The 18,120-nt window shown below is 33.3% G+C and overlaps 1 protein-coding gene across 1 annotated transcript in view; it reads left to right on the top strand.

Moving 5' to 3' along the window:
- TYR (tyrosinase) overlaps window positions 1–18,120 on the top strand; it is a 67,164-nt gene that overhangs the window by 22,510 nt on the left and 26,534 nt on the right. The window contains exon 3 of the mRNA XM_049781333.1: window positions 7,267–7,414. Coding sequence (XP_049637290.1) covers window positions 7,267–7,414 — 148 coding nt within the window. The remainder of the gene's footprint in view (window positions 1–7,266; window positions 7,415–18,120) is intronic.

The raw sequence follows: 18,120 nt of genomic DNA, 5'->3' as shown, positions 1-18,120 counted from the left end.
TGCCAGAGGCACTCACCTTAGTTAAAAGTATAGATTTACATTAGAGTAGACCAGTACCTGGCCTAGAAATGTTGATGTGGATATTGGAGAGTAGAAGGCTAGATATCCCAGTATTGAAAATGTGTGGCAGTTCAGGTTTCAGGGTGGAAAAGACTAATTTTAAATTTTATATGGTGTAATTTTATATGGTGATAAGGCAATGCTATCAGTATAAAACCTGGGCTCTTTCACAAGTTTTATTTACCCAACATTACACTATACTATGAAGACAGAATAGTAATAGAATAAAAATAGACTCTCAGGCCAACAGACTTGAATTAAAAGCCTAGAAACTAGGCTTGGTGTATTTGTTTAGTTCATCTTCTACAAAGTAGCTTTAAGTGTAAGGTGGATCAAAGAAAGCCTCCTCAATGAATAATGATGCGAAAACTATAAGACATAAGTTAAAAAAATTTCAGACCACTGTCTCACACCAGGCACCAAAGTCCATTCAAATGGTCTACAAACCTTGATATCAGACCTCAATCTAAAAAATTTATCAAAGCCAGGGACTGGAGAATAGCACAGTGGGTAGGATATTGCCTTGCATAGGGCTGACCAGGGTTTGATTCTCAGCAACCCATATGATCCCTGAACTTGCCAGGCATTATTTCTAAACAGAAAATAACTGAGCAGAAGTAACCCTTAAACACTGCAGGTGTGGACCAAAAATAAAACAAAACAAAACAAAAAAACCAAGGCTGACATAAGGTAGACTCCTTCTTGAAAATGAAGGCAGCAAGAAATGTGCACTGGTGAAGAGTTCTATAATTCAATCTTAAACAACATTTCATTGTGAGAAAATAAAACATTATGACAACCTTGTAATCATGGTGTTTAAATAAAGTAATTACTTTTAAAAAGAGAAAGAATTGAATCTAGTTGCATCTTCAGTGAGTCAATGTCTTTGGCCATGAAAACAGGAGAAAAATAAATGGAACTGAATGAAACTAAGAAGTTGCTGCTTTGCAAAGAAAAATTGACTAGCATAATATACACTTTAAGGCTGAGATAAAATATTTTTCCAAAACTATTTGGATCAAATTGTAGAAAAAACTTATAAAATCACAACAAATCAAAAAGGTATCAGAAGAAATCAATAGACATTTCTGTTATGGGATCACACAGATCAACTCAGCAATCTAGAAAAAGTCTAAGAATTTCCAGTTTTAGGGACCTGGAGAGATAGCACAGCGCGTTTGCCTTGCAAGCAGCTGATCCAGGACCAAAGGTGATTGGTTCGAATCCCGGTGTCCCATATGGTCCCCCGTGCCTGCCAGGAGCTATTTCTGAGCAGACAGCCAGGAGTAACCCCTGAGCATCGCCGGGTGTGGCCCAAAAACCAAAAAAAAAGTTTTTTGGGGCCGGGCGGTGGCGCTAAAGGTAAGGTGCCTGCCTTGCCTGCGCTAGCCTTGGATGGACCGCGGTTCGATCTCCCGGTGTCCCATATGGTCCCCCAAGCCAGGAGCAACTTCTGAGCACATAGCCAGGAGTAACCCCTGAGCGTTACCGGGTGTGGCCCAAAAACAAAACAAAACAAAACAAGAATTTCCAGTTTTATTAGCCAGGGACTTCATGGGTTCATAGACCTAAATCATGTTGCTTCAGTTGTAGTATATCCAAATATTTTAAAGAGTGTATCATGTCCTCCCTGGACAGATGTGTACAAATAGATAAGCAAGTTAGAATGTCATAAAGTGGGACATTTTGTTATAATCACAAGGTCACTTTAGAAGTTACACTGCTACATAAGAAAAGCCTTGTCTTTAGTCTTAACCAATAAGGATTATATTTAGAGTCTATCCTATCTTTGGTTTTGGTTGATTATATTACTCAATTTCAAATCTATGCTTCTCTGGGAAGTGTCTATCACTGATAACAATCACAGGACATCTATAAGTGTTGTTTATGGGGTTTGATTTTAAGAAAATGAGAAGCAAAATAGTGATCTGTGGGCAAGATGATTGCCCTTGAAGCCATTACAGTTCTTTAAATAACATATACAAAAGGTCAATAGATATATAAAATTGCTCTTTATCACTTATCATCAGGTAAATGTAAACCAACAAAAAAAGTAATTTAATATCTGTTCACACCAGTGAGATGAGCAAACATATAAAAAGACAAATAAATAGTTTGGCATGGATGTAGGTAAAAAGTAACCTTCATACATAGTGGGTGGAAATGCTGATTCATTTAATGTCTTTGGCATACAATAATTCTCAAAATACAAGAATAGAGCTCCTATTAGACCCAGGATGCTATGTATACAGACCCAAGGCCCAAAAACACTATTAGAAAAGAAGACATTTATGTTAATATTTTTACACTGTTCACAAAGTATATAAGCCATACAAATTAGCCAAGTTCCCAAGAATGTATAATGTATGCCTTTATAAGGAAACTGTGGTATATGTACAAAACAAAATATTACTTGGATATTAGAAAAATAAAATGATCAATTTTCCACTAAGTAGATGAAACAGGAGAATATCATGTTAAATGATAATCAGAAAAGAGAAAAATACAGAATAATCTATTTCATAAATGTGGTATAAAGAACTAGTAGTAAATACCAACCAATAATCAAAAGTAGTAGAGCTGGAGAACTTAGCTACAGAAATGAGCTTTTCTATATGCCTGAGGGTGAGTGATCGTAGATCTTGGGAGAAGAAAGTGAGTAGTTTGGTGGTACTTGTGGTTTGGGAATGAATATATGTGTGAATGCTGTTATTACTAACAGCATTGTCTATAATGATACCTTAATAAAATAAGTAGAAAAATGTGAAAAATATCAAAAAACTGATTAGGACGCCAATTTTTCAGGACTTTGTACATGATTTATATGATTACACATGTGCTCAAATGCTCTTAGTCATACTTAATGAGGTTAAGAAAAGAAGAAATTTATTTGGTGTTCAAATGTATTTGGTTTTAAAATAATGCACAAAATAAAATTATAGTGTATGAAATAATTGTGCTAATCTATTGAGTTTGTGGAAATGATTTATATTTGTTTAAACAAAATAGAATTATAGAAAGCTATTATTAATTAAATTTACTTGAAAGTTGTTTTAATTTTTTGTTGTTGTTGTTTTGGGCTACACCCGGCGATGCTCAGGGGTTACTCCTGGCTGTCTGCTCAGAAATAGCTCCTGGCAGGCACGGGGGACCATATGGGACACCGGGATTTGAACCAACCACCTTTGGTCCTGGATTGGCTGCTTGCAAGTCAAACGCCTCTGTGCTATCTCTCCGGGCCCAAAGTTGTTTTAATTTAAATACAAATAATGACTCTCATAATTTGTTAGGTGTCTAGATTGGATAAAATATATTTCTAACAAATTTATAGGAGATATTGATGACAGGAGTTATTTAAAAATCTATAGACTTTATAGATTGTATATGAAATTTACTGTCATCTAGTAAGAAACAATCAACTTACATTATGTTTACTTACTCTTATTTTCTAAATTAGTTGAAGTAATCTCATGAGATCAATTAAAATATTTCCTAATAAAGCAAAATTATAATAATTACCACTATAACTAGAGCACTAACATGTTAAGAAAACTTGAAATTGTATTGAAATTCTCATTTTCAATTATATCTAAGTTTTGCTGAGATCAAGATCTTTCTTATCTATAATGTTATATTTCTTCTGAAAATAATTAAATTATAAGCCTCTTAAAATAAAGTAACTTCCAAATACATTTTTCTAAGGTAATTATGTGACCTTATGGGTGTAGATACTTAATTGTTGCTAAATAAAATTAAATTAAGAGTAAATTGGGGAAGGGCAGTATAGATATATAGGCATGATAGAGAAATATTTTTCTGATCCTAATATGTGCTGGAGCTAGGGATATGGCTCAAAATATTCGGGAGTGTACTTTTTGTATAAATTCCAAGTGTCATCCCCAGCACTTTGTGGTCCTCTGAGCATTTCAGGGAACAGATCCTGGACACTAAGTCAAAAGTAATTCCTGCATAGAGTTGGTTATCCAGAAGGAAACAACTCAGTTTTACTGACATATTTTTATCATAATAATTTTTTCGAATTCTATCTCAGAAACACTATAAAATGTAAAAATAGGTTCCATGATTTAAATTGCATACAATAATTATATTTTCCTGAATCTATAACTAAATTTCTTTTACATATGAAAATATAATAGATAAAATAAAATGTGCACCTGTAACGCAGCTTGCTATAATGAAAAAAAAGTTAAACTAAATGTTATATTTGGAAATACTTAAATAGTACTGGCACAATAGTTTTAAATTTTTAAACCATATTCTTTTAATGTTATCAGAAAATGAGAAAACATTTAAAGTGAAGAAATAATTTATGTATAATTAAAAATTAAGATCATGAGTTTAATTTCTCTTCATAGAAAAAAAAACAAAGTCAGCTACTTTTAAACCTGGTTACATGTTAGAATAACCTGGGGCATTTTAAAACTCCAAAATCTAATCTCCACTCCTAATTTTCACTCTGAGAGAGTCAGATAAGCATACAATTCTCCAGAGTACTAATGTGAAGAAACAAATAAAATCTCCTAATATCATTATATAAAGCTATTTTTATTAATATACCACAGGAATATAAATCAGAGAATTAAAGGCATACAGAATATTTTGGGTAACTTCCAATCCTCTTCACACATTTCTTAGAATATTTTGGCATCTGTGACTGCTAATAGGCTCCCCATAGGCTTGTTAGACTTCTCATTCATTGGAAATCTTACACCAAAAACAAGGCAATGACAGACTGACTGGCCTCTTACTTTTATTGAATGAAAATATCAAATCAAAAATTTATTTTATTGTACATAGTAAAAATGTATATCTAATGAATATCGTAAATTACATAAAACATCGTCTCATATGAAGAAACTATCTGCATTATATTCAATTATATTATATCTTCTATTACCTCCACAAATATAAGCTTTATCCCATCTACAAGTTTGATAAAATAATAAAATCAAGTTGTATGTATCCCTGGGGGCTTAAATATACCTCAGTTGTATGTATTTCTTGGGCTTAAATGTACATGCACCATTTTATTTTTCATAAAGCAATCAATAAATGTCACATGAGGATAATCAAGGTTTTATCCATCTGGAGACTTCCAAGGTCATTTTCAATCCTTTGAGTTCTAATATTGGTATAGTAGCTGTAATCTCAATTTCAAATCACATATATATGTATGTATAATATATAAATAAATAATAGTATTAAAGTTGAAAATTTTTTCAGAAGGTAGGGAAATGCATATACTAAGGTTAAATTTCTAGAAGAGATAATGGTTGGAATAGTCTCTGAAACTGCAAAAAAAATGGCAGGATAAAATCATAATCACCAGATGAATGAATAGAATGGCCATAAATCATCAGGTTGGAAAAAAAATCAAAGTATCAGATGCTGAAGAAATAGTACAGCATATAATGCACTAGCTGTATAAGCAAACTAGGAGTAATCCTGAATACAGAACCAAGAATAAACAACTAGCCAGAAGTACTCCCTGAGCATTGTCTAGCTGAGTAATAATAAATAAAAAAATAAAAAAGTAATATTAAAATGACAGATTTTTACCTTCAAAAATGATGAGGTAGGGCCACAGAAATAGGACAATTAATATGGTGTTTGTTTTGCAATTTGGCAAACCCTATCTATCTCAGTATCACATAAAGAGCCTCAAGCACTGCCAGGATTTAGCCCTGAAAAGTCAGAAAAAGTACTGATCACTCTGGGTTTGACCCCAAAATCTAAGTCAATAACCGCTTAATAAAAATAAATTGCTAAAAAAGTAAAGTGAAGATGATAAAGACAGCATTAATTCACATTGCAAGGAACCTAGATGGATGTAGTGTTTTCATTATGTCAACACTTCATTTTATTTCAAATTAATATCAGGAAGTTGTTTATTGCCTGATATTTCTTCTTTTGGTTAAGTAAGATATTTTTAATTGAAATTTTTTAGAAATATGTGAAGGAGATAAAGGTATATTTGAGACAGAACTCATCCTGATATTTCTAAGTTCTGAAATTTCAAAATATGCAATTTGACTGCATACCTAATGCTTGATTTCTTACAATTTAACTTTTATACTGTCCTTTTTTTAAAATTTTATTCTGAAGCATATTTTCCTTTTGTTTTGTTTTGTTTTGTTTTGTGTGTGTGTGTGTGTGTGTGTGTGTGTGTGTGTGTGTGTGTGTGTCTAAATGGATTCTGAAAGGATATCTCTTACACTTCTTTGCAGGGAGTATGTGAGAAAGAGCACAGGACATCAAAAATTAGGATCTCCTCTAAGCCTCAGTTTTTTATTTCCAGTTGGAATAATAATTTTGAACTATCAGAGTTTCTGTAGGCATTGAAAGATATACACTGGTTTTTTAGTTTGTTTTTGGGCCACACCCGGCGGTGCTCAGGGGCTACTCCTGGCTACCTGCTCAGAAATAGCTCCTGGCAGGCACGGGGGACCATATGGGACACCGGGATTTGAACCAACCACCTTTGGTGCTGGATCGGCTGCTTGCAAGGCAAACGCCGCTGTGCTATCTCTCCGGGCCCGATATGTACTGTTTTTATGTCAACTTGATACACATAGCATTAACATGATGGCTTTGCAATTATTCTGTCATTATTATTACGTGTGCAATGAGTAAAATGGCATACTAATTAGTTTAAGAATAAATATTTTGTAAAATCTACAATTTATGACTCCCTGCACTCTTGAGATGAAATTACAATATGAAAAGATATAAATTTTATCTTTTATCCGAAACCAGAAACTAAAATTAAATTAACCTCCAGAACTGAAAAGTAAAGATCATATAGTAGGCTGAACATTGTGTTTTAAATGCTAGGATATGATAAAATCAGAGTATCTATACTATTTATCACTAAGAGAGCATAGTACTATTTTTCTATTCTTATTAAGGAATAACAAACCAAAACAATAGAAGGGATACAAATGACTCAGCCTCCCTCATTTGATTAATCAGCCTATTATACTCAAATTAATGCCTTTCAATTTTACAAAATTTGGCTGATAAACATTCACTGTCTATCCAGAATGTAAGAACTTGTAATTAAAATAAATTGAATTATTGATTGTATTATTTTGAATCAGACATTTGACATCAGTTGTAAATCAAATAAGATAACAACTTAAATTTTACCATTAATTTTTTTTTCAATTTTCTTTTTACAAACAGGATTTGCTAGCCCTGTTACTGGGATAGCAGATGCCTCTCAGAGCACCATGCACAATGCCTTGCACATATACATGAACGGAACGATGTCTCAGGTACCAGGGTCTGCCAATGATCCCATTTTTCTTCTTCATCACGCATTTGTTGACAGGTTGGTTAATGTTTATTCACAAACTATGGCCTTATTGGTTTAAAATGTAATGAATATATATCAGATCTGACTTTAACAAAAGCAAAGAATTTTTCTTGATCAATAGACAGGGTTCTCTAAAAACCTATTCTAAACTAAGTAATCGCACTAATATTTTAAATAGAAAAAAAATAAAAAGGATGAGTAGCTAAAGATATGCCAGGTTAAAAAAGAAGTTGATAAGATGGAGAACAGAGGGTTAGGGCTTTGGTTATATTGGTGATATAGAAGAGTGGTATAGCTATAAACCAAAAGCAGAGTCCAAAACTTAAAAGCATGAAATCTAAGTTGTACCCATCAAACTTGGTATGTGTCTGTCAAGGTGGCAGGCAGGGGGTAGGAATATTAGTGGTTGGTGAAGGACAATGGAATTGAGAACACTGGTGATGGGAGTTGACACGGGTAGTGGGATTTTGTGTTGAAATAATTATATTTTTAAAACTCAGCTATCAAAACCTTTTATTATTTAACAAAAATTTTAGAATAAATGAAATAATTAAATAAAATAGGGGAAAAGAAGGATAAGTCAAAGAAAGGCACAAACTCAGCTGTAGTCCCAGACTCAGCAAGACCTTAGTAGAGAATAAAATATACTTCAGCCTTTTGCCTTAAGCCAAAGTTAACTCTGTTCTGGAATTGCACACACTCAGACCGAAGACATGTAGCTTCTCTTCCTTTATTATATAAAGTATTCTCTCTGTCACTCTCTTTCTGTGTATCTATCTCTCTTTATCTGTGTCTCTTTATCTCTCTAACTCTCTGAGTCTCTTTGTCTCTCTCTTTCACTGCTCTTTTTTTCTTCTGGTTTTGCTCAGGGATTAGTCTTGTGTCTGTGCTCAGGAATCATTCCTGACATGTCTCTGGGAACCATATGAGGTGCAGGGTTGATCACATGAAAGGTAAATTCGCTTTAATCTCTCTCCGGTCTTTGGGCTCTCTTCTCTCTCTCTCTCTCTCTCTCTCTCTCTCTCTCTCTCTCTCTCTCTCTCTCTCTCTCTCTCTCTCTCTCTCTCTCTCTCTCTCTCTCTCTCTCTCTCTCTCTCTCTCTCTCTCTCTCTCTCTCTCTCTCAGTTTACTTATTCAATTGCCTACCTCATATTTGCAAAATAAAATATTTACTTCTTTAGGGGAGCGGAGAGATAGCATGGAGGAAGGGCATTTGCCTTGCATAAAGAACGATGGTGGTTCGAATCCGGGCATCCCATATGGTCCCCTGAGCCTGCCAGGAGCAATTTCTGAGCGCTGCCAGGTGTGGCCCAAAAACAAACCCAAGAAAAATGTACTTCTTTCTTTTTTTTAATTATCTTTATTTAAACACCTTGATTACAAACATGATTGCAGTTAGATGATTACAGTCATGTAAAGAACACCCCCTTCACCAGTGCAAGATTCCCACCACCAATTTCCCAGATCTCCCTCCTCCCCACCCCACCCACACCTGTACCCATGACAGGTTTTCTACTTCCCTCATTCATTCACATTGTTATGATAGTTTTCAGTGTAGTTATTTCTCTAACTGCACTCATCACTCCCCTTACTTACAGCCCTCATCTCTCATTTACTTTTTTCAAAAGCAAATAAAAATAAATATAATTTTTAAATTATACTTTACCTACCATATTATGTACGCAGTTATAAATTTTCCTGAGAGAATGAAAAATACTCGAATACTGACCAGTCCCATATAATTACTTCCCAAAGGCAATTTCCTGAAAGTTTCAGAGCATAGAGTTAGGAGTAACACATGTAGACAGAGATGTGGGCATGAGTTTACGGTCATCTATGGAAGGACACTTATCTATAATTATCATCAAATTAATTATTTCAGGGGATTGAGATAGTACAGAAGGTAAGACATTTGCCTTGCAAACAGAATACTCAAGTTCTATCCAGGGCATCCCATATTGTACCCTGAGCAGTAGTAAATTCTGAGTGTAGAGCCAAGAGTAATCTCCAAGTATTGCCTGTTGTTAGCTGAAAATAAAAAGAAAATTATTTTGCTCTGGCAATGTTACCTTTTTATATTCTTCCAGCCTCAAACTTTCATAAATATAAGTATATAAATATAAATAAAAAACTCTTACAGATATTTAATTCTCAATATATACACTTTTACTTAAATATAACATTTAATATTATTTGACTCTCCTGGACTTTTCTTTTTTACTTAATTAAGCACTTTGTATATTTATCATATTCATAAATATAACTATACATTATTTTATTATTTTTATATAAATTTTCAAATCATATCAGTTTAATTGCAATTATAAAGTATTATAGCAAAAAATAAAGTGCAAAGTGAAAGTTCATCTGTCTTCTGGAATTAAAATAAGAGAATAAATATCAAATTATGATAGAGTAATTACATAGAACACTTTGTTCTACAAACTGTAATTTTTTTATAATGAATAATTAATAAATGGAATATATTTATACCTACATTAAGTTAATACTGCTATTCTTTTTGTGAAAGTAATGTGTTCTATTTTCTTGTCTAAATGATTAAGAAATAGCAACATTAGTGTATGCTTTACTCACACTTCCTCACCCTCACTCATACTCCCAGAAATAAATGCATATTATCAATGGAAAAGGTGACCTTTAGCATAGAATATTACTATATTATTTATTCATAATGTTAGCTCATAATAGTATAGGAATTAAATACTATCCCAAATCAAGCTTTTATAAAAAGCTTTAAGATAAAGTATAAACACTACAATTAGTCAAAGATGAAATTTATTTATGATAATTAATATCTTAGCATTTATACTTTTGTATTAACAAGGGAAGAAAAATTAGGAAATCTCTTACTAAAAATACAGAATGTATCCCTTTCAATATTGTACTATTCTAGTAAATTTTTGATGCTTTTTATTTGTAGTGTTGTTCCATGAACTTTATAGAATTCTAAACATCCAAATACATTTCCTAGGGAAGACTTCAGAAAACTATGGCTTATATGTCAATTGCATTGCCTGCCTTATTTATAAGTTCTTACTCTAGCATAGTTCCAATAAGTGTAACAGTTGTTCATATATGGCTGCTTTCCAACTATAATGATGGAGGTTAATTGTGATCAATATGTACAAAACTGTGATGTACAAAGTTAACCATTCTTGGTTTTTATAAGGTTTTCTGAATTCTTTAAATCAGAGGTATTAATGTTTGTAGAAAAGACAAAATAAAATCGTTTATTTTGAGCAAGCTCACCCATATATCCATAGCTATAGAAAAATTCTATAATGGAATGGAATGCCTAAAGACCATTATGCAGGTATTTGCCACTTAGAACTCAATCTGTCATCCTTAAACTTTAGAAATGTGGCCACTTCTGGTGGTGTACCAGGATCATACTAAGGTCAGCTACATGCAAAGCAAATGCCATACCCAATGTAGTAATTCTATTTCTATATATTCAGTCTTCTAACACTAAAATTCATCATGTGGCTTTAAATTATTCAAAAATGTATCAATTGAGCAGCTTCCACATACTATCTTTTTATAAATAGTCCATATTCTTTCTTCTTTTTATTATTTTCCAAATTAACAACATGTTGTCTTTATAAAAACACTTATTAATTGTCTATACTGAAGACTAGCTTCAATTTTTAACTCCACTCATAAATTCTGTCCAAACCAGGCATATTTACAACCATTTCTCCTCATTGCAGAAAATACACATTGACTAGAAAATATGTAATTAGCTACAGATATATCTATCCAACTTTTCATTTGATGTGTTTTGTAGAAATATTTTCTCCCATAAATAAGGTGCCTTTTATATTAGCAAAAGTTTATTTTAATATGAAAATCCTTTCTAGTTTGTTGTAGTTCCATTTGCTTTGTTGTTGCTATCTTTGCCCATGAAATCAAGTCAATAAAAATTCTGAGATTTATGACCTAATGATTTATGCTTATATTTTCTTCAATAGTTTTATAGATAATAGTCTGAACTAAGAAATTTTATTCTAAATTAACTTTGTGTAGTCTGAAAAATATGGACTAATTTTCAATTTCATGTGAATCTTTAGTTTTAACAATTCCATTTGTTGAAAGACTATCATTGCTATGGTTTTGCATCTAATCCCTTTGTCATGGATTTATTGCTGTTTTCTACAATATTCCATTTCTCTGCGAGTCTACATTTACCCCAGCATCACTGTTTTGACTATTATAGATTTGTACTATAAGTTGAAATTTGGGCACTTAATACCTTATATCTTTTTTTCCTTCAAAATTGCTTTGCATGTTTATGGAGTTATATGACTCCATATAAACTGTAGTCAAGATTGTTCTTATTTCCTGAGAAATGTAACTTTACCTTTGTTGACATTACATTGACTTAGTTTAATGCTTTCGATAACATATAATTTTGTTTATATTAATTCTACTAATTCATACACATGGAAATTATTTGAAATTTATTGTGTCTTTTATGTTTCTTTAAATAGCTATGTATGATTTTCAATATGAAAGTTTTCATATTCTTTGTTAAGTTGATTCCTATATGTTAGAAATTGTGGAACACTGTTTTCAATAGAAGTTTATATTTATATTTTATAGGCTGTTACATATAGAAATGTGAATTTTTTAATTTATTGACTCATAATCTTTCATCACTGTTGCATTATTACCTTGGGAGTTTTGTAGTAGAATATTTCAGAATCATCAAAACTTATTACTATGTTACCAACAAATAGTGATAGTTTAGCTACTTTTTTCTTTCCTCTTTCTTTTTTTTTGGTTTTTGGTTTTTGGTCACACCTGGTGGCACGCACGGGTTACTCATGGCTTTGACTCAAAAATCACTCTTATAAGGCACCATATGAAAGACCACCCTGAGGCACCATCTAGAGAACCATATGGGAAGCCAGGATTTGAACTACCATCCATCCTAGATCTGCTGCTTGCAAGGCAAATGCCCTACCATTGTGCTATCTCTCTGGCCCCGCTAAGTTTTTCAATTTGAATTTATTTCATCAATTTTTCTTTCTGTGGCAAGAACTTTCTACTATATAATGAAAGTAGTTGTGAAAGTGGGGATCCTTGCCTGTGCCTGATATCAGAGGTAAGATGTTCAATTTTATATGATATACAAAGAGAATGATGTTAATGATAAATCTATTGAAAGTGATTGTTACAATTTTGATATATATTGTTTGCATTTCTGCTTAATTTTTTACATGAATGGGTTTTGAATCGTATCAAGACTTTTCCTGCATTCATTAAGTGATCTTATAGTTTTAATTTTTCATTTTGTTAATATGATGTATTACATTAATTTATATGTGTAACCACTCATATTCTTGATATATATTCTTATATAACTCCGGACCATATAGCATGCTGGAGATCAAACCTGGGTCCATCCAGGATCAGCCACATGCAAGAGAAATTTTAATGAATCCTTTAAATATATTGTTGGGTTGTTTTTCTAAGATTATGTTGAGAATTTTTGCACCAATGTTCAAAGGGCTATGAGCCTATAATTTTGTGTAGCAATGCCTATGTGTGTGTGTGTGTTTTATCAAACTAGTGTTATCTTTATAGAAGCTGTCAGGAAGAATTCTTGTGTCTCCAATATTTTGCTTAAGTTTCAGTGGTGCAAACCTTTGAAGGTTTGTAAAGATCACTAGTATACTTGCCTGAACTTGAGAATATTGCCTTTTTCTTGAGGATATTACTCATTTTTAGTCCATTCTAAATTGTTCTCAGGAAATACTCCTGTTTTTTTTTTCTTCTTTTTGTACTTTTTGTTTTGTTTGTTTTGTTTTGGAGCCACAGCCAGTGTTCAGGGGTTACTCCTGGCTCTGTACTCAGAAATTACACTTGGCAGGCTAGAAGGAACATATGGAATGCAGGGATTGAACCTCAGTCCATCCTGGATCAACCACGTGCAAGAAAATCACTCAACTGCCATGCTATCACTCTGCATCCATACACTCATTTCTATGTTTAATCTTAACTTATTAAAGTACTCAGCACACTGAATCCAATGCTAGAGAGATATCCCTTAACCCCAATAAGGTTAGATTTAGTTTTAATTATTGTTCTATTATCTCTTGTGATTGGTCTCTTCAGATTTATTACTGACATTTAATTCAATCTCAGACGGTTGCTTGTTCTTCTAGGTTCACAAGATTAATTATGGTTTGTTAATCTAATGCATTTATTTAAAAAAATCACTCCTGGATTCATTAACCCATCCTATTGTTTCCTTGATTTCTGCCTTAATTTTATAATTTTCTTCTTTCTACCTACTCTGGAATTCACTTGTTCTTCTGGTTTCTCAAGCTGAGAAGTTAGGTTAATTTGAGTTATCTCAATTTTTTTCTGTATATGTCTGTTTTGTTATGAATTGAATCCTTAGTATTGCTTATGCTATACCCCAGAGATTTTTATAGTTTATTTTTATACTTTATCATTTTTTGAATAATTTATATTTTCTCTTTCATTTTTAATTTGATTGAAAAATTATTCAAAAATAAAGATTTTATTTTCCATGCGATAAATTTCCCAACTTTCTTTTTGTTTTTGCTATTTGTCTATCTTTATGACTTTGTGGTCTGTGGGACAATATGAACTTTAAGATTATGAGTTCCCTAAATATTACTGTGAAAGATTTGTAATTCACTTTGATCACAAAATAATTTTTTTAAAAATTTATGAGTTCCCAATGAATCCATTCAACAATATTGAAAGCATCAGAGTGAACCATATTTTCAAGTTTACAACTATCTAGAAGCTCTTCAGGAGTCGTTCTCTGGTTCTATAGGTTGTACTCAGTAGCATGCGAGTTGCTGAGTTAAGGAGAAAATGTCTGAATCACAGGAAATGTTCTCAGGGGCCCTATGGAGGCAGAGTAAGCAGTAAAATTCACTAGCTAAAGGAGCTTTTTAAGTTGAGGTGTTTGGGCTGCCAGATAGCGATTAGATGTACTGGAATTGTTTAGTTAGCTTTAATCAAATGTTACTCAATTTGCTATTGCTCAATTATTAGATTAAGATGCTTGGAAGCATTGTCCACAGAATGTTTGTTTCTGTGAGATCAAAGATGGCACCAATCAGGCAAGTTATCGTGAAACATAAGGCAAAGCCTGCTACTAATTCATATCCATGACATAATTTACAGATTTTTGCCTCTAATTCCAGTGTTCTAAGAGTTGAATAATTGGGTTGGGGTGCAGGAGTATTTGGTTAAATCTTTTTTTTTTCTCCCAAGGTAAAGTTCCAAGACCCTTACTTAGTTCCTTAGAAATTTCTTCTTAATCCCAAATTCAAAGCAAACTGAGCAACTAAGCCTTCTCTTATCTTCTGCACTTTGTTGCTCCAGGGTGGTGTATCTATCCTGGTGAGATAATCTCAAACTTCCCCATGTCCTGTGCTACAGTAGTATTTTGTATAGAAACACACTTTGGATATAGATTTGCCTCTCTCATAAAAGGATGCTACAAAGTTTCTTCCTAAAGGAGTATGTTGGTCCAGACTAACCAGAAATCTCATAACAAACACATTTTTGCTTTTTAAAAGAAAGTATATTTCTAGTAAAAAAACATTTATATTTTTAATTGAGGGTTGTTGTTTTTTTAATGGGCCACACCTGGCAGAGCTCAAATCTCACTGATAATCTTAATGCTGAGGAATCACTCCACTGGCTCAGAGAATGCCAGAGATAAAATCTGAGTCAACTGGCTACTTGCAAGGCAAATACTTGACCTGCTGCTCTATAATACTGGCCCTAAAATTTACTTTTTTATAGATGCTGATGTAACTTCAAAGAAATTTTATAAATAGATCTATGTTTGGGAGATCATATAGAAATTTAGATAAATGCCCTGCATGTATGAAAATTGTTTCAATTCTCAAAATTGCATACTTTATCCATATCCCCACTTCTGAATTGGGCACTGGAATCCCACAATTAGCATACAGGGCCCAAGGAGCTTTATATTCTCAGGCCCTAGCTCTAAATTTTTCTGTTTAGTTACTGCCAGGAGTGGACCCTGAACCAATGAGCACTTCTTAGGAGGCTTTCCCAAATCAACTTTTAAAAATTAAAGGAAAAGGATCATTCATTTATGGATATTCCTCAAAAATCTAAAAATTGAGCTCCCATATGATCCATCAATACCAATCCTAAGGATATACCCTAGGAGCACAAACACACACAATACAAAAATACCTTCTACACACCTATCTTCGTTGCAGCACTATTTACAATGGCAAGAATCTGGAAACAACCTAGATGCCTGACAACAGATGAGTGCCTAAAGTAACGGTGGTACATTACACCATAGGATACTATGCAGATGTTAGGAAGAAATGAGGTCATGAAATTTTCCTATACATGGAAGGACATGAAAACTATTATAAGTCAGAATGATAGTGTTTGAGCAAATAGCATGCCTGAAATCAGGTAATTATATATAGCAAATTTTGGATTTAAATGAGGCTTAAAAGGTAATAAGATACACTATTATAATCATGATTTATAGCTTCCTACTATATTATTTTATTTATTTATTTTTGTTTTGGGGGCCACACCTATAGTGCTCAATTGTAGAATATAAAAAAATATAAAGGGCCCTTGAGTTGGGTAAGGCCTCCCTGGGCACAGCACTCTAGCCACTACAGCTGGTTGGTCAGAAGATGTAGAGTGATGGCAGAGAAAATATTCACAGGCAATCAGTTAAGATATTTATGGGATGGGCCCGGAGAGATTGCACAGCGGTGTTTGCCTTGCAAGCAGCCGATGCAGGACCAAAGGTGGTTGGTTCAAATCCCTGTGTCCCATATGGTCCCTCGTGCCTGCCAGTAGCTATTTCTGAGCAGACAGCCAGGAGTAACCCCTGAGCAACGCCGGGTGTGGCCCAAAATCCAAAAAAAAAAAAAGAAAAAGGTATTTATGGGAGGAGCTGGAGTGGTGGTGCAAACAGTAGGGCATTGTCTTGTATGCTCTAACCTAGGACAGACAGTGGTTCGAATCCCCAGCGTTCCATATGGTCCCCCAAGCCAGAGGCGAACCCCAGGAGTAACCCCTGAGTGTCAACTGGTGCGGCCAAAAACCAAATAAACAAAAGACTTTTTTTGAAAAAAATGTAACAGCTACTGAAGACCAGATTAGTGAGCTCAAAAATGAGAAAGAATAAACTTCCATAAAAAACAGAATATGAAAAAAGCCTCAAAACAATTAAATATATGTCAAGTTAATTTTAGTGTGAATACAAGTAAAACAATATAGAAAAATTGGGGTCTCAGAATGTCAGGAAGAAAATCCCTATAGGAAAGCAATGTTGAAAATCAATTATTGCAGAAAAGTTCCCAGAATTTGGAGAACACATGCCCTTACATCTTAGAGGACCAAAGAGAACCAGCTAAAGAAACTCATATTCTCATCAAAATAATGAAAACTATAGAGAGGGATAGAATACTGAAAGCACCAAGTTAAAAAAAAAGGAAATTACATATGAAGGAGAATTTTTAAAATTTACAGCACATTTACCAAAGGAGACCATCTGGATCCAGAGACAGTTGTGGTATATAGTGAAAAAAACTCAATGAGTTGAAAACTTTATCAAGATACTGATATAGACTCTAATTCATACTTGAAAGAACAATACACGATTTCACAGAGAAATAACAGCTAAAGAACACCTAAGACACAAAATCATATAGAAAAAATAAACATCCATGAATAGTAAACGTAAACTTGGAAAAAAAGCTGAGATGCATCACTTTCCCTGACTACTACTACTACTACTACTACTACTACTACTACTACTACTACTACTACTACTACTACTAAAGTTCTAGTAAATAAAACTGCATAAAATTGGAATAATGACAGACTCTGATCAGTGGAATACAATTGAATATTCTTTTTACAATTTTTTTGTTTTGGGGCCACATCTGGTGATACTCAGGGGTTTCTCCTGGCTGTGCTCAGAAATTGCCTCTGGTAGGCTTAGGGGACCTTGTGAGTTTCTGGGGAATCAAATCCGGGTCCTTCGTAGGTTAGCAGCGTGCAAAGCAACTATGCACTATGCCCCTTATACTATAGCACTCTAGTCCCAAGAATTGAATTTTCTACAGGAAAAAAAAAGATATGTAATAATCCCATCTTTGATAAAGGAGCAAAAATTATGAGCTAGGGCAAGAACACTTCTTCAACAGTGGTGCTAGGGAAACTGGCCAGCTATATTTAAGGATATGAACAAAGATCTCATCCTAACATTATATGCAAAGGTCAAATCAAAATGGATTAAATTCCTTGATATTAGACCTGAAGCCATAAGGTACATATAGGAAAACATAAAACAAAATCCTCATTATATTGAAGCTAAAGCATCTTCAAGGGAAAAAAAAAACACTGAATAAGCAAGTGAATGCAAAGATAAACAAATAGGACTAAATTTAAATTTAGGAGATTCTACACTGCTAATGATAACTAGGAAAAAAGACCACTCACAAAATGAGAGAAATTATTTACCTAATACCTAATAAGAGCTTAGGATCTAAGATATATAAGGTGCAGGTAAAGATTAGCAAGAATAAAACATCCATTCCCACCAAAAAGTGGAGAGAAGTAAACAAGAAGTCCTCAAAGAAAAATTTACAAAAGGTCATGACAGACAAAAAGAACCTGAAAAGCACCCACCTTAT

Source organism: Suncus etruscus, chromosome 9 (assembly GCF_024139225.1).
Source record: "Suncus etruscus isolate mSunEtr1 chromosome 9, mSunEtr1.pri.cur, whole genome shotgun sequence".
Taxonomy (NCBI): Eukaryota; Metazoa; Chordata; class Mammalia; order Eulipotyphla; family Soricidae; genus Suncus; species Suncus etruscus.
The sequence above is the reverse complement of the archived record's forward strand: the minus strand, read 5'-3'. Positions and strand labels throughout refer to the sequence as shown.